Below are 25,272 nucleotides of genomic sequence, written 5' to 3'. Positions count from 1 at the left end.
ACTTGATAAGGTCCAGTTTAATTGGTTTAAAACACATGAAAAAAATAACTTCGTATGAGCCAGCAAGACGGTTCAGTGGGAAAACTTGCTGGGTAAACAACATGACTCAAGTTAGACACCCAGAAGACACAGTAAGAGAAGTGATTCCTGATCTCTGTGCATGTCTCCTGCATCGTGTGTAGTAGTAGTAGAAGAAAGGTCTAGATGGCTTAGGAGGTAAAGGTGTTTACTATCCAAGCCTGCCAACCGGAGTCCAATCCCTGAAACCCATGTGAAGGTAGGAGAAAACCAATTCCACAAACTTGTCCTTTGACTTCCATACATATGCTGTGGTATACATACTACATACATACCACAACACACACACACACACACACACACACACACACACACACACACACAAACTTTCCATGGATTCAAACAAGGAGTTACATAACTTTAAGACATCTGGATAAAAGTCCTTTCCAAACTCAAACCCTAGTGTTGCTATACTATTGGGTTAAGGCAGTCTCTGAATTTCTAGAGGCATTAAAAACATGGTCAGAAACTGGGCGTGGCAGTGGGTGTCTACACCTCTAGCTTTTGGGGAAACTTAAGAGTCCGAATCAAGAGGATCTTCTCAAGCCCAGGGGTTTAAAAGCAGACCAATCAACACAATAAAATGCTATCTCAGGGAAAAAAAAAAGTCCCTTTTTTTATAAGAACAGGAAATTAAATGTGCAGCTCTTGTAAACAGTACCTTAGTTTGTTCCTTCTGAATGCAGTTAGACCCTGAGACACATTTATGCTGTATTATATGACCTACAGGGAGGAGATGAACTATTTTGATTAAAATGTGATGAAACTAATATTACACATTAAAACATGATATGACACATTCCTTTCAACCCAGCCTACTGGGAGGTAAAGGAGACCAGATCTCTGTGAGTCTGAGGTCAGCCTGGTCTACATAGTAAGTTCTAGGCTAGCTAGCTATGTAGAGACCTGGTCTCAATAAACAAACAAATAGGTATGAAAGAAAGAAAATACTTTCTCCTCTGCCCTTCACATTCACCAGCGGGATACACAGGATGGTGACAGGAAGAGAGGACTATGTCACAATTGGCTTACACAGGCAATTACAGAGGGAACCTCTGGCAAAGCTATAACACAGCCCAGAATTCCTGATCTTTAATTCTTACAAGTGATTTGATATGGTAACCTAAAGTCAATAGAGAAATGTATTTTTAAACAAGACGTACGTGGACCTTTGATTTCATGGAAGATTAAAATCACGGTGAGCTGAGGGACAGCGTTCCCACGCCACACCAGACCTGTGGTGGTCATGTGTTTGGTTGTGGGCCTGCTACACCCACACTTAGAAATGAAACATTTGCTAGTTTATTTTAGGAACCTGGAGTGACCAAGCTCAGCAATTGTTACACACTGTCATGTGAGACCCAGAAACTCATTGAAGAGTTTAAATTTCTTGGGGAGCTAAGTGAATAAAGTTTGTTTGAGAGAAAATGTAACCATCAAACCTACCCTCACAGAAGGCACCCTCAGACTGAGCTTCATTAGGAGTGTTACCATTTAGAAATTAAGTCAAAAGTGACCGTGCTGAAGAGGTCAAGAGTCCTGAGTCCCCTGGAGCTGGAGTTACAGGCAGCTGTGGGCAGACCAACATGTGACCTGAATTTAGGTCCTCTGTAAGAACGGTGCAGGCTCTTAAACACTGAGCCACCTCTCCACCCCCAAGTGGTTTCTATTTTTATTCATTTTTAAGGAGCAAATTCTTCAAAGACTGGTACAAAGGGCATAGAAGGGTTGAACATCAATTTTAATAATGAAACCTTTTATCCAGTCCTTAAAATTAACACAATAGGCATGAGAAACTGTCCATTTCCCATCCCCCACCACAGTGTAACAAGCCCTTGTTACGACATCCATCTACTGTCTCCAAAAAGCCCAATACAAAACCCACACATTATATCACCTAATGACCTACCAACAGATGAAGAGTTTAACCAACGTTATACCAGGAAGCTATTACCACGGATACTTCAATCACATCGCTGAAAATATGGAGAAAAGACAGGTAAAAAAAAAATCATCTTAACTTGTAGTAGTCTTTTTGCTTTTTTAAAATTTCTATAAAATACACTAATATTCCAAAATAAAGAATATTATGACACATTGGTGTCAACTCACACACATGAAAGCTGACGTCAGCTTTTTTTCTAACTGAAGTTCATTTCACCAAACCTTTATATATTACAGGAATATCCAAGTAAAGTATTTCTTTAAAAAAAAAAAATTCAACACAAAGAAACATAATATACAGTGTTTTTATATATATATAAAAAAATCAGTTAACAGGAATGATTCCATTTCTAACCACATTACGTATCTTTTTAAGACCAGGGGATCTCTTGCCATTCTGGGATTCTTCAATTCTTCAGTTCATGTCAATATTTCCCAGCTACTTTTATCTTAAAGTTAAAAAAAAAAAAACCAAAAAAAGAAAAGGTCGGTTGGCTGTTGACTTCCTTATTTTCTTACCCAGAAGAGAATGGTAGAACAAGGTCCTTCACTACCAGGCTGTCTCTCCTCCATCTGTTTTCAGGACTAGCCAGACCCACAGCTGGGGTGAAATTGGAAGAGGGCATCAAAGGATGGATATAAAAAGAATGGCTCAGGCGGACCCTGCCACAATTGTAAGGTGTGGGCGCAGCCCCTCCCAACAAGCCTTGCAGAGCTTCAACACAGTCACAGGAGCGAGCGGTCTGCCGGAGAAGCTCGCCCTTCACGTCGGTCGGCTAGGAGGACACGAGTGGATGAGCACTTTAACTAACTACTGGTGTGCCTTCACCAGAGAGGGAACAAACACACTTAAGACATCTCAGTCAGTAGTGGTGGTGGGGCAGGGAAGAGACCGCTGTGTATGGTAAACCTCCCGTGTCGGTCAGTTCTAAGTGAAAATCACTATGAAATACACACACCATGCACAGTCCACACCACTGTGGAAATTCGATAACACATGCAAGATGGTGGAGAAATCGCGATGGATGAATGGAAACGCTCACAGTGTTTCTTACAGCCTTTGACTTTAACACGAGTGCATCTCTTACCACCACTGTCTCACAAACTTTTACTGTGTCTTGGGCATGCAGATCACTTGGGGACAGAATGGGAATTACGGTTCAAAGCCATTCATTCGCACACAGCGACTACCCAACGCGTCGCTGCTTGTGCTAGCAAACAAATGAGGATTCTTCAGTCAATGGTTGTGCTTTACTTTGCTTCTTACTTTACCCATTTCGTTTAAGGAAAATGAAAAACCCACAAAATGGAATCGAGGGTTGGGTCTTCAGGTTGATTTCTGATCAAAGCAGACAGATGGGGACCTACTAACTCCTCTCTCTGGAGTCCGCCATCTCCCCGTCCCAGGTCCTTCCTGGGTCTGATTCAGCTGTCTGTTTAAAGAACTGGCATTTTTGTCTAACCGGAACAAAATATAACGGCAGGGAGGAGGGCGGCGAGCAGGGGAGGGGGAGATGCAGTCTGTGTCAAAAAGAATCTCTTGTTCTCAACAGACAGGAGAGAACCCAGCTTCTCCTTAACCGTCATTTCATAAATTAATATTTTCTAAAAACCATAACCCAAAGAATTTGCTATTACAAGAAAGTTCAAGTTTTAAAAAAGCAAATAAATTAGTTAAGCCTTGTAAACAATTGTCCATTTTAGTTAAACATCTTAAAAAAAAAAAAAAAGACATTGATCTGTATAGTCCATTAGACAAGGCACACTTTACACATCAGAACCCAGAGGGACGGAACCCACACAGGAGCGGCCTCCTTCACTCTGCCCCTGGGGTAACCAGGCCGGGGCTCTGGAGTCACGTGCCCATCTTCCACTCAGCTCTCGAAGATCTGGAAGTCCACAGATGTGCTCTTTCTGTGAAACTGCTTTGTGCTCTGTAGTCATGTGATGTGATGTTACGCTTTCTCCGTGTTCAGTCTCCTCAGATGTTTTCCACAAAGCTCCCTGGGAAAAGGCCAGTCTTCCCATTTCTTTGCAACGTGCCTTTGAACCAGCCATCCTCTCGTTTCTTATGAACAAACACAATATCTCCTTCTTTGAGTTCAAGTTCTGCCTCACTCTGAGGAGGGTAGGAAACCACCACCCTGTGCCTGTAAGAGAGAAGTAAACTATTCAGATCAGCAATAAAAACGGTGCACCATCAGTCAGCAAGGTGCCTCGACACAGACAGAATTTACACAGCCATTTACAAGGGTTTGTACAGTTCAAAATCTAGTGATTCTATTTAGCAGGCTTGGAGTTAACAAAGACTGAGTCTGGGTGTCCATTTTCATCTACTAATGATGGTCAAACTGGTGTGGGTGAGTTACGTACACAGGGAGGGACATTTTTGTCTGCTTTCAGTATTTTTGTATTTTAGCTATACTTAAGGATACGTTTTGTATGGATTCTTAATAGGGGAACCATTTCTGTCCTACCTTCTATTCCAGGAAGAGACAAGTAAATTTGATTTCTGAGATGAAGACAGTAGCTGAGCAAGCTAAGACTTCCTTCCTACTCGATGTGTGGGCTCTGCTCTGCCTCTGTACTAGGAGCTGAGAGAGGTTAAGTGTCAGATTTGCTGCCCTGGGGGCAGATCTGGAGGACTGTCTTCTGTATCCCTTATACTGGGTTTGATATCCAGGAGGCAGTGTTTTTGAGGATTTTTGCCTGCTTTTTACATAGGCAAGTCTCGAACTGGGAAGAGAACTGTGGGCTCAGATTTTGCCCACCAGGACCAGCAATGATGCTGACACTCCAATCTCCACGAGTCCTTATCTATTTGCTTGCCCTTAATTCTCAGGGTAGATATGAATGGAGAGAAGTTAACTAGTACTTAACTGCCCAACAGCCTTGTGGATTACCATCACCTGACCTCCTACCCCCGTGCCTCAGTCGCTAAGGCTAGGTTATGATTGACAGCTAAGGAAGCCAGGCGGAGGTGACTTATTTTGGATTTTTCGACCCAGTCTTTTCTCTACTAGACATTATCCCTCTCCTTCCTCCTCCTTGCTCTTGCCAATCAAAGCAGCGGTGGTTGGCGGTGTTTGGTAGCCAGCCTCCAGCCATCCCTGCCTCTGATAGTCTCATCCATGCACAGTTTCCTTCTATAATGCCCTGTGTGATAAGGACATATTACAAAAGTGACTGTCACTACTAAGGCCAGGTGACTGAGGACTGCAACAATCAGCTGGCAAGAGTAAGGACACTGGGCACCCCTAATCAGGTGCCATGTGAGAGTCTGAATCTTCTTTCCAAAACCAGTCAACAGTAACGTGAAGGAGCCGCTTTAAAACTGGACCCTCCGGCCACAGTCCGGCATCTGTACAGCCTATTTCTCTCTCCAATTTCCATTCCACAAAAAAAAAAAAAAAAAAAACGAACCAAAAAAAAAAACAAAAAACAAAAAACAAAAAAAAAAAAAAAAAAAAAAAAAAAACAGAACCCCACCACATTAGCACAGACCACAGCAAGTGGGCTCTTTCTTCACAAAAACTAAGTGGCTGTCCAGCAGTTCCTCCGCTCCCTAGGGCACAGGGACCCATTTGCCCTCCAAGGTCTGCAGCAAAAGCATAGTGCTGGGTTGGTTTATCCTTTCCAAGGAAGATTCAGCCGACTCAGACACGAGAGTTTACAGACGAGGTCAATCAAGTACAGAGCAGAGAAGAGAGGCGAGGCACTGTGGGTGAAGGGTCGATGACACAGTCTTTATGTCACTCAGAGCATCTAAACTTTGAGCCAGTGAACACTGTCTCAGTCTCCTCACCTGGACAATGGGACTTCAATGAGTTAGACAATCTATTTCATAAGTAGCATGATGAATTCAAACTGGATACAGTGACACACATGGTTCAACCCCAGAGTATCAGATACTTCAAGCATGGGGCTTCCTTAAGAGTATGCAGGGGTCTGGTACTTCAGGGAGGGGAATTTTAATATGTGGGCTAGTCCACAACTAACAGATGAACTCAGGCGTTCTTTAGAACATCCTGACACTGGGAGTTCCCACACTTTGGGATGACATAGAGTTTTGGAATCCTTTTACTGACATCTTTAAAAGCAAACTAACAACTTCATCGTGCAGTGATCTAACAGAAGAACCCAGATGTGATTTCTCAGGTCTGATGCCAACAGGACAAAAATCCACATAAAAAGCAATGATGTAGTTGCCATTTGGGGCGAGTTAAAATTTAAGTGAAGCTTTGCAGTTCTGGAGGGAAATGTACCACTGAGTGAAAGCATATTCTGTGTAGATCTCTCACGAGATGCATTGCTGACCGGCAGTCTGCAAGCTAGCTGCGTTAAGGTAAAATGGAACAGGACGAGTTTAACAAAGTTGAAGCGAATTAGATTAATATTTGCATTTTATAAAAATGCACTAAACCAATTTTGTCAGAAAATCCCAGACCAGAATGGCTGCCGGGCTAAGAACATAATCTTCCTGCCAAGTTCCCAGCGGGAGCAAATTTTCATTGCTAAGTCATAGCCCTCGAGGGGGAGTGGTAGAGTGAGAAGCCATGTGCGGAATGGAAACTGTGACATGGTGTGCGTCACGTGAGGACTGCCAGGTGCCGCAGGGACAGACTCCACTTAGAAGCCTTCCAGCGCAGGCCCTGGCCTTGAGCCTTAGGAAACGGTTTATACTGAGACTTTGTCACACAGCCCCAAAGGCTGGCAGGACAGCCCAGCGAACTCAGGCACCCAAAAGCTCTGCCAAGCAGAATATTTACAGAGATCCACAAGCAGATGTCAAACACCTGCTGCCCCACCCTCTGCCTCACTGGTTTGTGCTCCCCCTTGTATGTGAACAGGGTTCCTGGGCACTTTTGAACATCTCGAACCCGAACCCGAGCTACGTTCTCCAGACCTTCTGTGGCGCCTGCTGGGCCGCCTCCAAAAGCTGCTCCCCTACTGGTCCCCTTCGCTGTCATTCTGGTTGACGGCCTCACTATGCCCCGCCTCCTTCTTGTATTAGCCTTCCTCCTGTCTCCAAACCATTCCACACACAACTCAAGTATTTACATTAAGTAATGCCACCTGTAGGTATCCATTGTGAAAAACCATTAGCGGGCTCTCAGTGTCTGTAAGGTTAATCCTCACACAGTTACACAAAGCCCTCAACGATCTGGCCGTAATCCTGCTTTATAGCTATAGCTGCCATCGTCACCACAGATATTCCAACCCCCCCCCCCCCCCGCCCTCCCTCCAAGCCTGACTATGTCTCTTCAAACATAGCCCCGCTTCTCCTCCTCCACATACTGGCTCATGTAGCTTCTTGCATGGGGAATCTCTCTCGAAATACCTCTGCCTATCCAATCTCTCGAGACCTGGCTCAAAATCTCCCCTGGGGGAACCTCTAGCCCCAGAGCTGGAAGTAATTTCACGCTTGACTGAACCCCAGAGGGCCGCGTGTGTATTTCTCACGGCATTTAGCACAGTCCATACTGTATTTTTACCATCTGTGTTCCTGTCTCACTTATTTTCAACTGGTGGATCATGCTGAATTCACTCTCTCCGCCTCATGTGACCAAACGCAGAACCTAATATGATTCTTATTTAAGCGCATTGAAGGAGTGAGTGATCTAACCACTCAGTAAGCATGTTTTTTTAAATGCATAATGTTCTTTAAAAAAAAAAAAGAAATAAGAAAGTAAATGAAATTATACTACATGCCACAACATGAAAGGATCTTGAAAGCAGCATGTTAAGAGAAAAGAGACAGACGAGAAAGGAAACCTGTTCCAGGACACCAGTGATACAGAATCGTCAAGTAGAGAAAGGAGAAACGGGAAGAAACCGGCTGTGAATGATGCGGTTTCAGTGAAAGATGCAGAAGATTTTCTAGAGACGGACAGTGACTCAAGACTGATGTAAAGGCACTCAGAACCAGTGGATTGTACCTTTGAATAGGGAGGATTTGAACAAGACTTTAGTTTTCCTCTCATTGAAAAGATATTTCATTCTCACATAATCTATCCCGAGTCTAGTTTCCCCTCCTCTGCTGTTCCCGTTCCTCCTTACCTCGGCTCTCATTCTCCTCCATCCCCTTTCTGACTCTTGTTAGACAAGGCTTCTAAGGGATCATAATACAATATAACAAAATAAAACGTAGTAAGATAAAACAAAAACTGTAATATGGGAGTTGGACAAGACAAATAGAAGGAAAAGGGTCCAAGAGAAAAAATCAGAGGCACAAAAATCAGAGGCTCACTCGTTTGCACACTCAGGAATTCTATCAAAAAACACTAAACTGGGGGGCTGGAGAGATGGCTCAGAGGTTGAGAACACTGACTGCTCTTCCAGAGGTCCTGAGTTCAATTCCCAGCAACCACAAGTGGCTCACAACCATCTATCTGTAATAGGATCTGATGTTCTCTTCTAGTGTGTCTGAAGACAGCTACAGTGTACTCACATACATTAAATAAATAAATCTTTAAAAACCCCAAATCAATCAATCAATCAATCAAACAAACAAACAAAAAAACCCCAAACCACTAAACTAGAAGCTGTAAAATACACGCAGAGGGCCTGGTATGGACCATGCAGGCCTGTGCATGCCACCTCAGTCTTTGTGAGTTCATGGGAGCTTTGCTCATCTCGCTTTAGAGGTCCTGGTTCTCCTGGTGTCCTCCATCTCCTCTGGCTCTGCCACTCTTTCTGCCTCCTCTTCTGCAGGGTTCCCCGAGCCCTGGGGAGGGTGGGGGGATTTGGTGGTGACACCCCAGTCAGGACTGAGTGTTTCAAGATCTCTCACATTCTGCATTATATCTGGCTGTGGGTTAACTATGCTTAAACAACTAAAAAATGAGATGATTCAAAAACTGAAAATAATGGAAATATTAATAAAAAAAATGAGAGACACAGAGAGTGTGATTGAGAAAATGCAAGAGAGCAGGGGTAGGGTGTGTGTATGTACGGGGAGGGGAGGGAAGGGAGAGAGAGGAAGGCGAGATAGAAGAGAAGGGCTGACCTGCATTCTGGTTGTTGGAGAGTACATTGGTCCCTTTGAACAAAGCACATGGGTGTGCTTGCCTCAGTTCTAAATAGGCCTCTACCTCTAGGGTGACTATGACAGGCACAAGAATGGAGCTGGAGAAAGATTCCTACTGTGGTGTGGAGAAGGGCATTCTGACTTCTATCTGGACAGGCTCTTGCAATCTTCCGATACCAAAAAGTTTTCTATTTCTTTCACCTTTTTGATTGCCTACTTGATTGGTGTCTCTGTAGTTCACATGTTGTCATTTCTGTCTCCCCTCTTATGATGGCAGTGGGTCTCCCTGTGACTCTAAGAAGCACTCTCTTAACCTGGGCCCTGTAACTGAGTATTCCCTGCTTCCTGTCAGTTACCACAGCAATCTAATATCCAATTAAGTCTTTTGCTGGCAAAACCCTACTGGCTGGCTTTGTCTCATGTGCAAAGTCCAAATAAATTATGCCCATTGCTTTACCCAGTGGATTCATTGTCACTTACTCAAAGAAATGAATCCTGCTGTTTAAGCCCGACTGTCTTCCTGAAAATCTACCACTATCCAATTGGCATGTTACTGACTACTCTGGTTTAATTCCTGATCAAAGACCATGCTTTTTTTTTTTTTTTTTTTTTTTTTTCTTTGTAGGGTAAGTGTTTATTGCTTTAATTCCCAAACTTAAAAAAATACACACAGGTAAAGGTGACTTGGGATGCTTTCCTAAGCCAAGTGGGCACACGTGTGTGCCTGTGTGTGTGTGTGTAAAAAATTGTCAGACATACTTTTATTTTCCGTCTCTTCTGAGACCTTTTTTTCCTACCTTCACTTTGCAATTTCCTAATGATTTTTCCTCAATCTTTCTAAAATAGAGCCTAACAATATTTGTTTATTATTTCTGCTATCATCAATTAGACAGCCTCTGCCTCCAGGATACCAGGCTATTTCTTGCTTGTTTTCTACAGCCATCTCTCCCACAAACACAAAAGAATCTCTTTGTTCCCCAGGAGAATTTCTCTCAGCTGACACCAAGACCTGTCAACACACTTCAAGGTTCATCCTTCCTCATTATGAGATTGCGCAACCTCATGTCATGTGACGGCACCTCTTCGAGTCACGTGACTGCTTTTTTCCACTGACAGCACTTTTTTTTAACCTTTAGTCCCATCCACCTTCTGGTGATGGCTGAAGCAGGGCTGTGGTGGGACAGGGGACTTTCCACTTGTTCCTGCTGCACCCTGTAGATGGATGTGGGCTCCGTCTGTCTTAGCGCTTTGCTCTGAAACATGTTTTCATGAAAAATCTCTCAAAGTCCCATATAAAGAACCCAGGGCGGCTGCATTTTGCCAGGGCCAGTGCTGCTGCTGTGTAGCCTGTGGGTGAAGGGACTCAGTACTTCAAGTGCTTTCTGAACCACACTTCCTCCATCTGAGGCTCTAAGTGCTTCTCCTTGTGTTGGAAGGTTTGAAATATGCAAGCAGGTAATCCCTAAATGACATGCTTGCTAGCTCTCTATTAACCAAAACCCTTCATCCTCAGGGGTTGGGGGCGGGGGGGGGGGGGGAGATAATGGATGGCTTTCCTACACCAGTTTCCCATTGTTTTTTACAGTCAGGTGGACTTAAGCATCCAAGTTAAATAAATACCATTACCATCACTGTGTGAAGGCAAACGGCTGTGGAAAGTTGCTGGCTATTACATTTAATATTCCATTGAGCATATGGATTATAAAAATATAAAGTTGGACTGAAATCTTTTCTAAGGACCCCCTTCCCTCTCCTAAAAATTGAAATGGCCACATAAAAACCTGTCAGAGATTTCCAGAGTGCCCATGTCCATCTGTCCCGTCATTAAATTCTTCATGTTCCCTATCTGATGTGCCTCTCTTGTTCCCCAAACGCCATCACCTGTCTGGTGACAGCTCTCCTTTCAGATGGCCTGAAAGGCACAGCCTGCTGTTAGAAAGAGCCTTTTAAGAGGAGAGAACGGAATGCAGAAGCCACAGAGATCAAGGACATCTGGCGATTGAAAAGGAATGCATAATGGGGGGTGGCGGTGAGGCAGCAGTGCCCAGCCAAGGCCTGGGGAGAATGTGGGCAAAGTGAACCATCCTTCCAAACAGTCACAGATTCCACAAAGGACGGGGGTGGGAGTGACGGGCAGTAAAGCGCCTCAGGGCTCGAGGGGAAATTGCAGATCAATGCCTGGAGGGAGAGAGCTGGCCTTTGTGACTGAAAGTACACAGTAACTGGACTAGCTCCAGGGACAGGAGGCATTGTCCCTGGAAAGCAGCACTGGAACTCTGCAGGAGAAAGGCTGACTCCAGAATCAAAGCGTGAGTGAAGCCAGGGCTCGCTTTCAAAGCTTTCCCAAGAACACAATGGAGAAACACAGAAGGATCTGTGTGTAGGGAGGGAACATTTTTAGGGTAATGTGTCATTTCAAAACTAGCTTTATATCAGTCAGAACTACACTACAGAAAATTTTAGCTCTTTATGAAAATGCATATTAAAGTATACTTTATAAACATAGGTTATTTGATATTTATTCTCTAGTTTTAAGAGTTTACTTTTAATTGAAAGTGTGTCAATACAAATGTTTATATAGTTCCATTTGAAATACAAAGAAAAAGTGAAATTTAAGTCATTTTGTTGTTATTATTATTATTTAAGATTTGTGTGTATGGATGTGGGCATATGAATGCAGGTACCCAAAGCGGCCAGAGACAGCAATTACCCCGTGCCCAGAGACAGAACTTGGGACCTCTGCAAGAACAGTGCATGCTTTTAACTGCTGACTGAGTCATCTCTCCAGCCTAAACCATTGTAAATGACCATTTCATAGCAAAGCCACAAGTCAGGCATGGCGGCGCACAGCAAGAGTGCTAGCCACTCAGCTGGCTGAGGTGGACACTGCCTGAATTGAGGAGTTTGAGTCCAGCCAGGGCAACACGAGGACACTACCACTGTCACCAGCTCAGAAACAGAGAGAATGTCAACCAACTGGGAACATGTCTACAAACTGGAAGTTTGTTTATCTTCTAAAATTCACGTCTAGAGAGAACAGCGTGTACAGAAACAATACAACAGATGAGGCCTACATGTTTACATTGTATGAAAACAGAACAGAAATTTGAATGTACTGCATGATGCTTCCTCGGGTAACGAGTAGCAGTGAACTTTCCAGTTCTCGTCCTGGTAGATTTGTGTCTTACTAAGTAGGTTTTCTTCCCTAACACTACCCTAGACCCCCACGACTCCAGGAAACAGAATCCCCCCCACCCCTGCTTGTAAGCACTGTTCAAAGCCAAAATCACTCGAAGAATGCTCATCACTCTGAGTATATGAACCAAACCACTGGAATTTACACTATGTTCTTCTGATTCAGGAGACGGGATAAAAAAATTACTTCCAGTAGGTAATAGTGTAAGCTCTTAAAGGACAAAGGATTCCAGTGGTTCTTAACCCCAGACAACCAATTCAGATAGTAGCAAGATTACAGCTATGCAGTAGCAACAAACATTTATGGCTGGGGGGGGGGGGGTCACCATAACATGAGGAGCTGTATTAAAGGATGTCAAGATTAAGGAAGCTGAGAACCACTCACTGGCTTACATGCTTAGTGATCCACAGATACCGCGTGGCTATGAATGAACTGTTAACTAAGGGAAAACACCGGTGTGTTGGTAAGTAACAGAAAAAGAAAGACTGACCTCAAATGTCATTTACCAATCAGGCTTGAAATTTTAGGACGTCATAGAAAACGATCTTCTAGATCAGAATAAAAATTCTAGCCTCAAGTGTGCTATTTGTATATTAGTTCTCTCTGAGAGCGGCGGAACTCACCTTTCACAGACAACAGGCCTGGCCTCATTCATGACTGGACCCAGGGAGGAGCAGGCTTGGCGAGGTGGTGGAGCGATGGGCACTGCGGAGTCCAGGGAGCTTGTCTTGCGATGGAAAGCCTCCTGGGCTAAGGCTGCTGTCCCAGCGGCCAGGGGACCATCCCCATCTGTGGGGCAGGACCCCACTCTGCCGTGGCCGCCCCCTAGCGGCAACTCAGGACCCACTGCTCCCTGCAAGGGAACCTCCCCCGTACCCAGCTCCACGTCCAGGGTAGGTGATGCTGGAGGGGAGACTCGGGGCTTGCGTTTGGTGGAGGCGCCAGAAAGCAGCTTCAGTAGGCCCTTTTTTTCTTTCTGGGAAAAAAAAAAGAAGCCAAACCATGGATATTAGTTGGAGATTGGCAGTTGTATCGCTCCTATAATCTCCAGGGCACTCCGATTCACTTTCGATTGCATCACGGTTATTCATTACCTTCTGTGTGATGTTAACCTGTCCTTTTGCTTACTGCTTTACAGTTTTTTTTTTTTTTTTTTTTTTTTTTTTTTTTGCCTGCCTGCTTCTGTTTGTGCTGGAAATTCTCTTGTTCATTACTATCTTCTATTTGGGCAGCAAGATTAACAGATTAAAAAGATGTAAAACAAAAAAAAAATTCTATCAATTTGTATTTTACTTTGATAAAATGTACAAGTAGCCAGTGAGATGGCTCAGTGGGTAAAGGAGCTTGGCGCCAAGTCGGAAGAGTTGAGTTCGAGCCCCACACCCCGTGTGGTAAAAGAGAACCAAGAACTACAAGCTGTCCTCTGACATCCACACAGGCACTACGTCATGCGTGTGCATGTACACGCACATACAACTCAATCAATGGAATAATAAAGCACAAATACATACTGCAGAATAAAGTGGAAATTTCAGCTTGTGAGTTTAATCTCTGCAAATACTGCCTGTCCTCTGATTCTTGTTATGGGAGCCAATTGTGTACTGGCTTAAATACAAGCCTGGTAATACTTGACTCCGTGTCAACACGATGGAACCTTATCGTTCTCAGGATGCCCTGATCAGAGTCAAGGGCTTCTTACATGTCACCGCCTTGATTACATTTAACCAGTCACAGTGACAGGAGCCAAACCATTCCTACTGTGAACACAGTTCCTTGATTGATTGCAAACCCTGAGACAGAAACCAAAAAATTTTAAGGAGAGCTTCAGTGCACGGGCATCTTCATGCCTTCCTTTCCCCTTCCTTCCTTCCTTCCTTCCTTCCTTCCTTCCTTCCTTCCTTCCTTCTTCTCTTTCTTTCTTTCTGTAAACAAATGTACAAATAAGAGTCCCCCCCCCCCCAACACCGCCCCATGCTCCAAAAACCATAACCTGAATTTGTCTCTTTGGACACTTTGCTTTTTTGCTCTACCTACTCCATTCTCAAAATCTACCTCTATTTTTCCCAGTCACCGGGTTTAACACTGTCATTGTCAAATCTCTGAAATCCTTTCATCCAGACATCAATGATGGAATTAAGTCTTCTGACCAGAGACACTGGAAATACTTCACAGAGATGTGTTTCTTTAGGATGAAGGCTCATTAACAGAAACGGGGAGTGAGGGCTCAAAAGCAGACAGAGCACTGAGGAATTCTTCTTCGTAATATGAGTTAGTCCGACCCAATAAAAATCCCCTCGGGGAACGAACCCCTATCCACAATAACGCAACTCCACTGAAGACAGAACGGCAGAAAACAGGAGGAGCCTCGAGCAGTCATTTATCTGACGGTGAGCAAAGATCCCTGAGAAACCGCACAGTCTCCATTTATAAATACTGTTCGGTGGTGTGTGTGGTGCTCTACGGGCTGGAATAGGAAAAGCAAAGTGGGAGGGGCTGGGAGTGGTTGCTAGGATCATCTCCCAGTCTTCTCAGGATAGGCAACAGATAAGCAGAGCCCATGCATCTCCTTACCCATCTCCTTAACCCATGGGGAGCAGGGGTGGGGGGGGTGGGGGGGTGGGGGGGGAAGGGTGGAGTGGGGAGGGGCGGAGCAGGGAGGGGAAACCTCAACTCATCTTGCTTTGCTTCTTTCTCTTATCCCATGTTACATTGTCTGAGAGTCAACAATGCATGTTGCCATAAAGGACTCTGCAGACTCAGACTACCAGCTTGGGTGTAATGGCTGGATTGTGCTTACCTCTGTATCTCATTCATTGCCTAAGACAGGGTAGGGCACCACTGAACTGGGGAGGCCCAAGAAAATAGTGCAAGGGAGTAAGATAAAAGCAGGAATGGATAGTAGTAGTCACTAAGTACCCAGGAGGGATGTTTTGGGTTTCCCAAATCCAGACGAGATAAAACAGTGGTCAGTGAAGTGGCTTGATCCCCAGTTCTGTGCTATACTTCTCTAGTGGGGCATCTGTGCTGGAAAGAGCAAGATGTCTGATAGCTTCCACTTCTAAGGTTGCCAGATGCAGCATCCAGCTATTTCTGTCACGATATGAGAAATCACAGTCTAATCCCCGGAGCCCATAGATTGGCTGAGAACATCAAGTCCGTTGATGAATTACCACCTCAGCGAGCCACAGCTAAAGATGCCGTTTAAAAGCTCAGATCTGGGCACTCAAAAGAGTATCAGATAAGTGACTTTGCGCTCAGGGAGCAGCTTCTAAAGTGATTAAGAAGAAAGATGACTTGGTTCATTGAAAATGATTAAACACATTAAACACAACTTGCTTTAATGACTTCTAAGGGATATGTTATCATCATCAAGCAATACTGACTACCCACAGAGCAGAAGGCAGAGGATTAGGCATCATGGTGGGGTGTGGAAGGTTGGGGGTAGGGGTGTCAACACACAAAAGATGAGGCCCTAGTTCCAAGGAACTGTGCTATTTATAACGCATTCTGATGCTTTCTCTATTAGAAGAACAATGCATCACTTGAGAGAGATAATTCTGCAGGTTCAGACACTTACTATCTAAGGACACCTTTGCTTATTTCAAAATCCCACAGCAGAAATGAAAACCATGAAAGGATTAATAGCTGACACTTGGGTAAAATAACTTAGAAAAAAATAATGCTAGCATATATAAAAATGGGGTATCTCTTTCACTAGGTACCTCAGTAGCTCGTCTCCTGTGGTTGTTCCATTCTGATGAAATGATGTTTTTAGAATCACTTCAGATTTAATGATTTAAAACTATCACAGGGCGGTGGTGGGGCATGCCTTTAATCCCAGCACTTGGGAAGCAGAGACAGGTGGATCTCTGAGTTCAAGGCTAACCTGGTCTACAGAGCAAGTTCCAACACAGCCAAGGCTACTCAGAGAAACACTGTCTTGAAAAAAAAAAAAAACCAAAAAACAAACAAACAATAAATAATATCAAGTTTAAAAAAAGAAGTATCTAGATCAAAAACTTTACTTTTATATGTGCAATGTTTTCTAGCTGGATTTGGTGATACACTCCTGTAATCCCATCTATGTGGGAGACTGGCACAAGAAGATCCTAACGAGGTGACAGGCCTGTTCCAATTTAGCCTCAAAACAAAAACTGACTTATGGGGAAACAGCTCAGTTAGCAATGTTCTGGTCACACAGGCATGGGGATCTGAGTGCAGTCTTTAGAATTTACAGAAAAACTTGAGCATGGTAGCCTGGGCAGGTGAAGGCAGCTGGATCTTCAAAGCTTCAGGGCCAGCCTAGCCTATCAGCAAGGTCTGTGTCACTCAGTATCATATCTCAGAACCAAGGTGGATGCTCTAGAGCAGTGCTTCTCACCCTTCTTGGTGCTGTGACCCTTTAATACAGGTCCTCATGCTGTGCTGACCCCCAACCATAAAATTATTTCATGGCTACTTCATAACTATAGTTTTGCTGATGTTAGGATTCATAAGTGTAAATATCTGATATGCAAGATATCTGGTATGTGACCCATGCAAAAAGGCTTTTTGACCCCCAAGACGGTCGAGATCCACAGGTTAAGAACAACTGCTCTTGACGAGAAGCATTGGAGACTGATGCCTGGCCTCCACCTGTATACAAACTCGAATGTGTACACACACACAAACACACACACAAATGCACACACACACACACACATGTATTCACTCACTCATGCATGCACAAAGCATACGAAACAAAAACAAGCTTAGAACTCAAGAGAGCACTTTCCTGACATGTGAGAAGTGCTGGGTCTGATCCCTAATTCATTCACTCACTCATTCATTCATTCATTCATTCATTCATTATTTTTAAGGTACATGGAGACATTAGCAAGAGTCTTCTGGGGCCCACAGGTCCAATTTATATACTAGTTTTCTAATATGCAAGAGTCATTGTCCTTAGGTAGGAATCTCTTAAGTCATGTGGTTAAAAATAATCACTCATACTTTGAGCAAATCTTTCTGAGGATCCAACGTGAAGCAGGCAATGTGCTGTGTCTAGGACAGTTTGTATCTAACAGCAACAAGCATGGCTGTATAACAGGTCCTCTGCCCAAGAACCAAGCAGGGGAAGGCATGAGGCTGGGGTGCTGGGGGGGGGGGGGGCATGCTGGGGTAGGAAAGGTTTCTTGAAGGAAGGAAGCTTCCTGAAATTCTAGAGATGATTAAACAGCACCTGTTTCAAGAGTCTTGTTAAACCCTATCAGGGGGATTTCCATATTTAGTCTTCATAGCCACCGATGAGGTAGGAATTAATTATTCCTGTTGCCTGAAGCTCTGAAAGTCTGCCTAAAATCACTATGCCAGCAAGGGGGTGGAAATGAGATTCTATCCTGCAGAATAATAAGAGCATGCAGACACAGCTCCCCCTCTGCCTGCCTGCCTGTCTGTCTGTCTGTCTGTCTGTCTGTCTGTGTCTTTTTCTCTGTCTCCCTCTCCCCCCTGTCCTTCTTTCTCACATCTCCTAGCTGAACTCTGCGCACAGACAGGCACCGTGATGACCAGGTCTGGATCCCAGCTATCAACAAGAGCAGAGACCGTGAATGAGGCCATTTATAGATCCCCAAGAACGTTTCCCAACAAAACACGCAGATGAGCTTCTTTCTGACAGTAACATAAATCTAGAAGAAAAAAAAAAAAAGAATCTGAGCAAAAAAATAACCAGTAAGGAAGCCAGGGAAGAGGCCAGAGAAGGCAAAAGAGAGGCTCTTCAGCATGACGATTACAGAAGAGGCCTTCAAACAATAAGTCTGCATTAAGAACCCTCAGGGAGACAACACTAGGAACTAGAGGCTTGAAGGAGCTGAGGCACTAAATGGTGGCTGTGTGCTCACTCTTAGAAACGTGTCCAGATACTGGAGATACAGCTCAGTTGGTGAGAGGTCTTGCTGTGCGACCCTGAATCTGAACCCCCAGCACCCAGGCTGAAAGCTGGGTATGGCTGTGCATACTGTCGTCAACTAGAGATGGAAGACAGCTGAAACCCAAGAAACGTGTCCAGACAGAGCTGTAAAGCCAGTGAAACAGAGGAGATCAGGAGTAACAATGACAGGGCCGGGATTTCAAACAGGGAATTACAGAGATGATATTTAAAAGTACAATTCAAGAGCTTATCATTAAATAAAGTAAATATACCAAGGGTCTTGGCCCTGGGACAAAATACAGCTTCTCGTTTCCCCAAGATTCTGTGGGAAATGACTCCCAGATGAATTACTAGTCAAAAGAATTGACCCAGTTAGGAGTATGCAAGTAGAACTGGAAGTATATCCAAGAGTTATTCATACAGTGGCATCCCAGTGACAGCTTAGTGACAGCCCTCTGATAATCTGGGTACAGAAAGCCAGACCCTCCCCAGGGCAGCAGACTACCCCACACTGCCTTTGGATGGCGATGATGCAGAAAGAAAAGGAAGGCATGGTCAGAGGGTACCATATTACATTACCCAGAGCTCTGCCCCACTGGACCCACACTACCGTCTCCATCCCCCATACACTTGCCTTTTGATTCCCTACAGTTTAAGCCACAAAAAGCAGAGTCAGCTTTGTCTCTAATTCTGATCAACTGGTGATAGGGGTTTCGGGGTAAGGAGAATCCAGACAGCAGAGATTCAGAAATTCTAAGAACATAGAAAAAGTGCTCCCCCGGAAGGAGCTTGTGATAAAGTTTAAAAGAATCGATTTTTGAAAGTTTAAAAAAAAAGTATGCAATCGCCTCCAGTTCAAAGAGGAAATGTTAGAACGGGAGGACCCTCAAAATGAAATTCTACAACTGCAAATTATCCTACAGATGAAAACGGAAAGGTCTCTGAGGGACCAGGTGGGAGCCCCCCAAGGAGTGGCATAATGGGAGCCAAGTTTTAAAGGCCACGTGCAAAAAAATCAAGAGAGAACTCTGTCACAAAGAACCCTCCAACGCAACAAGGCTAAAACCCAGAATGAGCTTGAACTTTCCAAAATTCTAAGGAGAAAATATTAAAGGGCTATTTTAAGGTTATGTCTGAAACAAACAAACAAACAAACAAAAACAAAAAAAAACAAAAAAAAAAAACAAAAAAAAAAGAACATAGACCTCCTGTCTGGCATGAACAGTGGCTCTTAGCTAGGAGGAGGAAAGGGAGGGGAAGTCTCTGTACCCAGAGGAGTGAGCAAACCCTGACATGGAAGAGATCACGATAGTCACCGCCACACAGAGGAAGTTAACATCGGAAGTGCAAACTAATCATTTCTGAGCAATTTGGGTGGATCTGGAATCAGGGTCAGTTCAATAGGCAAAGAAGGGCATGTTCAGCTCCAATTTACAAAGGAAGATGAGGCACTGCCTGAAGGCTTTATTTTGGAGGGGTGTCCTCTGCGGGTGCTACATAATACCAGGGCACTTGGGTTCCCCTCTTGGGGTTCTTACTTTCATTAGGAAAAGAATTTAAGAAGTAACTTTAACAGGCACGGTCAGACCAATGCTAGCCCCAGCAGCTGCCGGGCGGAGAGAAGGGAAAAGCCAAGCCTCTGAGATAAACTGTAGGTTAGGCATGGTGGACAAGTAGCTCAAGGCAGGGAAGGAAGCTTTAGAGAAAAGTAAGAAAGTTGGATAGATCAGAGAATGCAAAGTTAGAAAGAAGAGACAAGAAAAAACAGGGAGGAAAAGCTGGGCTTTTGTGAGTTAGAAAGGGCGTCTTAACCTCACCACAGACTATAGGAACCTTGCTAGGAGGCAGGAATTCTGGGATGGAAAAGTAACAGCATCTCACTACAGGAATTATTATCTCATCGAACTTATTATCATGACTTAAGTCGAGCCCACCTTCCTCTGGGTATTCCCTTGACCCACGCAGTTAGAAAGTTAGGCCTCCATACAGACTGAAGATTCTATTTCTTGACCAGTAATTTTTTTATTTTGAAAGTGGTCCTTTATAGCTGCTCTAAAGCAATTTGCAGACCATCTGGGAAATTCTCAGATGGCATTAAAGGAAGGTTTACAAGAGCTTACAGGCAGAAATGACACTCCAAGGAGGAGAAGCTTCCAGAAGACTTTACTACCAATAAATAACAGCAGAACTGTCATGACAATGGTCAGATCTCAGTGTGGCACCCGGCAACATTTCCCTTGATATGATGAAGTGGGCCCAGCTATTACTTCAGCTCTAAGGAGGCATGCCTGCGTAAACAATGGTAATCATGGAATTACTGAATTAATATCATCCTTCTTAAGGGTCTACACTGAATCTGGAGCAGGATTAAGAGGGGAGATTTGAAATCTGTGACAAGAGGATTAAGTGAAAACCCAAGAAAGCACAAGTTCTCAGTTCTGAAGAGACCTCAGGGCATTCTAGGAGGTTCTTAAGATGAAGGGAGGACACAGGGAGACAGATACATGCTCTACGGACTTCCAGTAGGTTAAGGGTTGACTGCAGAGGGAAGACCATCATCTGGAGATATGGCACTTGGAATCTATGTCTGCTATGTCCTAAAAGCAGACAGAGGGCATTTTCCACCAATGGACAGTAAAGAGAATGACAATGTCATATACAAGTGGCTACCGAAATAAGTTACCTCAAACTTTGTGGGAAGAAGAACCCAGGTCCTAAAATCAAGATGCTGTAGGGAGACCTTCCATATGGACATGGAGAGGGAAGAGCCTGGCTCCTGGCCTCTGTTTCTCAGCTTTCTGCATCCCGTGGCTTGTGTCTTATTTCCTGTCATTCCACCTGTGAGCTACCTATCTCTATCTCAAGTGCCCCCACCTTCTTGTCCCCTTTCAGGAAGGTTCCCATATTGAACACTGGGTCCACTCAAAAGGATAAGTCCTCATCTGCATAATCCTTTTTGCTAGTAAGGAAGCAGTAAGGGTGGATCCTGGGACAGAAGGAAGACATCTTTAAGGGCCCTTATTTGGCTCACCAGCACCTGTCAGTGCATTCTCTTAATAGACTGAAGAGTCCTGTTCTAAGTGACCAAGGACACTGTGCCCAAGCCTGAACATTTCAAACTATTAAGATTATTCTTTGAAAACACAAAGTAGAACTTGTCCATCTGAGCACTACGCGTAACAGAGTTAATGATAAACACTGAAGCAGATACCAATCGTTTTTAAAGTTAATGTTAATAGTTAATTAAATATTAACTTGTCAGCAGGCTATAATGTTTATTTCCTTATAAAGTTCTATTTACAGGCTTCTCTACCCAGTTAAGTAGAGAAGACAGACATCACCACTGAAGCCAGGTGGCTCAGAGCCCTGCTCTCCAGCTTTATGGGAAACACACGGAATACTGAGCAGAAAGTCAAAGCCGTGGTACAACCACCCAGACTTTATCCACGCTTAACTTTATTCTGTGTGTCAACCACCAGTCTCTAAGCCTAACCACAGGGACATGTTTGAAAACAGCTTCCTACCGTATTTATTTAAAGTCAAGTCCCAAAGAAAAGATGAGGTCTCCCCTATATTTCAATTTCAGGTGCTATTTCTGCTGATGTATGGTGGAAAGGAGAATAGATACAATACATTTGGAAGTAACTTTTTAAAATTTGTATTTTTATCTTTTAGTCGTGTGTGTATGTGTGTGTGTGTGTGTGTGTGTGTGTGTGTGTGTGTATACAAGTGCAATGCCAAGAGAGGCCAGAAGAGGACATCAGAACCCCTGGAACTGGTGTTACAAGCAGTTGTGAGCACCGGGAAGTGAACTTGGGTCCTGTGTAAGCACAGTAAGGCTCTATACTGTTAATTAGTGAGTCACATCTCTGACCCCGAGAATAACATTTCTGATGGACAGTTTCCAACCTCTCATCTGTCGAAAAAACATTTAAAAGAGGAGTTGACACATAGCAAGAACATTGGACATGAAAATTTGAAGACGGCAAAATAATGAAAGAGTAAGTTACTTGAAAGTCCCTCCTTTAGGCTTGGAATGCTGCAAGCTGAGGTTGAATGAATCCTGTTCACTGTGGTCTCCTTCTTACCCAGCAGGGGGCCTGACAACTCATTTTTCTACAAATGTAGAAAAGTGCAGGGCTGAGGCATGAGGCTGGGGCAGTGCCCAGGTTTCTGCACCATCGTATTCCTGGCACGTGGCACATGAACTTGCCCATGGTAAGAACCTGAAGGGCCGTGGAACAGTGAGCCCTCTCAGTGGCAACAAACAAACAAACAAACAAACCTTCAGGGAGTAACAGTGAGGAGAAGGAGGAGCTCTTACCTTACTGTCCTTGTCTGGTTTCACAGCTGAACTGTTCCCACACGCTGATGCAGCACTCTCAGGAGACGTGGGGAGTCCAGGGAGGATGGTCAGTGTTCGACCACTGGGCTCGTTCTCCAAAGTGGCAGTGGTCAAATTTGGGGAGGCCAGAGAAACCCCTGCAGCGCAGGCCAGGGGGGCATTGGTTCGATTGATGCTGACGGCAGCAACATGGGCGGCAGGGCCTGCCATTGGAGGCAGAGGTTGGGAGGCCAGAGAATGATGGGGCAGGCCCACGGATGCAGGACCGAGGCAGGCAGCATTCTGGACCTGGATGGGAGTCACTGCTGCCGTGGGGCGTTCCTGGTTATGTGCTGCAACTGATGGGTGACAGGAGGGAACACAGGGTCAATGGCCTAGTAAACACTCTTACAGAAATGTGAGTCACCTCATCATGGTAGACCATAACGAGAGGCATTTATTGTCATTTACTGCAATGAAGAACGGATGCAGGAATGCTTAACCCACTTAAGTCCTAGCTGGATCTCTGGAAGCTTCCAGATGAGCAACTGAGGTTACTGTGGACTTGGGAGATATGCTGTCATCACTCTTCAAAGCCCTTCAGTTATGAACAGTAACTTCCCACAGCATTAGAGACACGGGGCCACTCTCTGATGGCTCTCCATGGCAACAAACCGCACCAGACTGAAGTCCTTTACCGATTCTACATTGTCTCTCTCCTTTCTGGCTACTCACTTTTCTTTGCAGTCTTTCAGCTAGAACTCACATGTATTCCTTTTACTCCACTACTGTTACCCAAGACTCTTGGTAGGCTTTTCAGTGCCTCAGAATTAAGAAAGGCGCTTGAATTCCCATCAAGTCTAAAATAGACCTGTGACTAAGTTCATCAAAAAAAAAAAAAAAAAAAAAAAAAGAACCAGCACACGGGGTAGCAGAGAATCACGAAGCAGTCACACAGCTAGAAACAGTGAGATCGGAGGCGGGACCTTGACTGCAGAAGTCATATTTCAAGTTCCCAACCACTCATATTCTTAGGGTCTGATTAATTCTTCTTCTACCTCAGGCCTACTGGTTTTGAATGAATGTGTAGGGTGTGTTTACCCCAAGCGAACAGCTATAGAATGCCTGTTATGGTTTAGACATAAGATGTCCCTTGAAAGGCCTCATGTGTTGAAGGCTTGGTGGTCCTGAGGGGTGACTGGATTATGACAGTGCTAATTCCATCACTGGGCTACTAGGAGGTGGGACCTGGCTAGAATAAGCAGGTTGCTGAGGCATATCTCGGAATGTGTATCTTGAGCTGGTTCTTTCACTGTGCTTCATGGCCAACCCTATGGTGGCATCTCTGCCCCACCAAATGCTCTCTTCCGAGATGCTCTACTTCAACCACAGACCTTCAGTGATAGGGTCTGGCTACCAAGTAATCTCTTTGTCACTCTTTGCTTGTTTCTGTCAGGGGTACCTGCCACAGTAGTGAAGAAATATTGGCAATATGGTTTGCTAGTTTCTAGTTCAAAACGGTAGCAATTATTTTACATTCACACCTACTTTTCTTGACACCGGTCGTAACTGACCCGTTTAGTCACCTAAGCCCATTCCCCTTGTACCTGTCCTCACAGCGTTGCGGGCCTGGTTGACTGTCATCTGCCCAGTCATGTGCAGCAGGACCTTTGCCTGAGGACTTGTCTGGATATGAGCTGCTGACACCACAGCTGTGGGGACAACGCTGGGATTCCCAGCCACACCATTTCCTTGGGGCTTCTGTGTAAGCCCTCCAGCAGTGGAGGGACTGACCATGGTCACCCCGCGACTTGTCTGACCCGCAGTAGACATAGGGACTTTAGCTTGGGAGGCATTTGTCACCGCCCTGCCAAGACAGAAGCAGACAGAAAGCCCAATCCATCAGCCAAGTGAGAGACGGAAAAGTGAATGCAAGAACAATGACTTGGAGCCTCAGAGCCTTTTAAAAAATGAATGGAATTATTTTTACAAGACTTTAAGACAAGCACATCCAAAGAATGATGGACGAGTCAGAGAATGGTCTTGGAACCACTTGAGTCACCAAACCATGCATCCTATCTACCTAAGAACACAGCTATTAGGGCTAGCTTCCCCTTCCATGGCCACCAAGCTCCATGGAATCTCAAAGTCATGAATTTTCCTGTTTCATCTTGAGCAAGACCCACCATTTGCATCATACTGATTCTGCTTTGACCTTCTCAACCTGCCTCTAACATAGTACACAAGTGCCTGTGAACATAGTTATCTCTCTCTCTCACACACACACACTCAACACACACTGCACACACATTGCACACACTCACACTCACACATATGCTCTCACACATACTGCACACAAACTCTCACACTCACACATATGCATGCTCACACACACTGCACACATACACATGCATACTCACACATACACTAACACACACTCACACACACACTGCATACTCACACACACACTAACACACACTCACACACACACTGCATACTCACACAGGCACACACACACTGTACACACACTGGCATACACACTCACATACATACACACATGCACACTCACAGGTACATACACATACTACACACACACACTCACATACAGTCACACTGCACACACTCTCACACACTCACACATACTGCATACTCACACAGGCACACACACTCACATACACACTCACACACATGCACACACACAGTTACACACACTCTCACACTCTCTTACACTCACAGACATACACATGCACTCTGACACACTCACTCACACACACACACTGCGCACACTGCAC

At 44.5% G+C, this 25,272-nt stretch overlaps 1 protein-coding gene across 3 annotated transcripts in view; it reads right to left on the bottom strand.

The window, feature by feature from the left end:
- Positions 1-1,798: 1,798 nt before the first annotated feature.
- Sh3rf1 (SH3 domain containing ring finger 1) overlaps positions 1,799-25,272 on the bottom strand; it is a 159,850-nt gene continuing 136,376 nt past the window's right edge. Inside the window, exons 9-12 of one of the 3 annotated variants that reach the window (XM_034520891.2) lie at positions 24,088-24,347; positions 22,481-22,839; positions 12,872-13,224; positions 1,799-4,172 (exon numbers count right to left, since the gene is read on the bottom strand). In XM_034520891.2, coding sequence (XP_034376782.1) covers positions 4,004-4,172; positions 12,872-13,224; positions 22,481-22,839; positions 24,088-24,347 — 1,141 coding nt within the window. In that variant the 3' untranslated portion in view covers positions 1,799-4,003. Of the gene's footprint in view, positions 4,173-12,871; positions 13,225-22,480; positions 22,840-24,087; positions 24,348-25,272 lie in introns of those variants that run through there. The other 2 variants (XM_076914184.1, XM_076914186.1) reach the window with 2 other exon arrangements.

The sequence above is a fragment of the Arvicanthis niloticus genome, chromosome 16, assembly GCF_011762505.2.
Source record: "Arvicanthis niloticus isolate mArvNil1 chromosome 16, mArvNil1.pat.X, whole genome shotgun sequence".
NCBI classification, from domain to species: Eukaryota; Metazoa; Chordata; class Mammalia; order Rodentia; family Muridae; genus Arvicanthis; species Arvicanthis niloticus.
The sequence above is the reverse complement of the archived record's forward strand: the minus strand, read 5'-3'. Positions and strand labels throughout refer to the sequence as shown.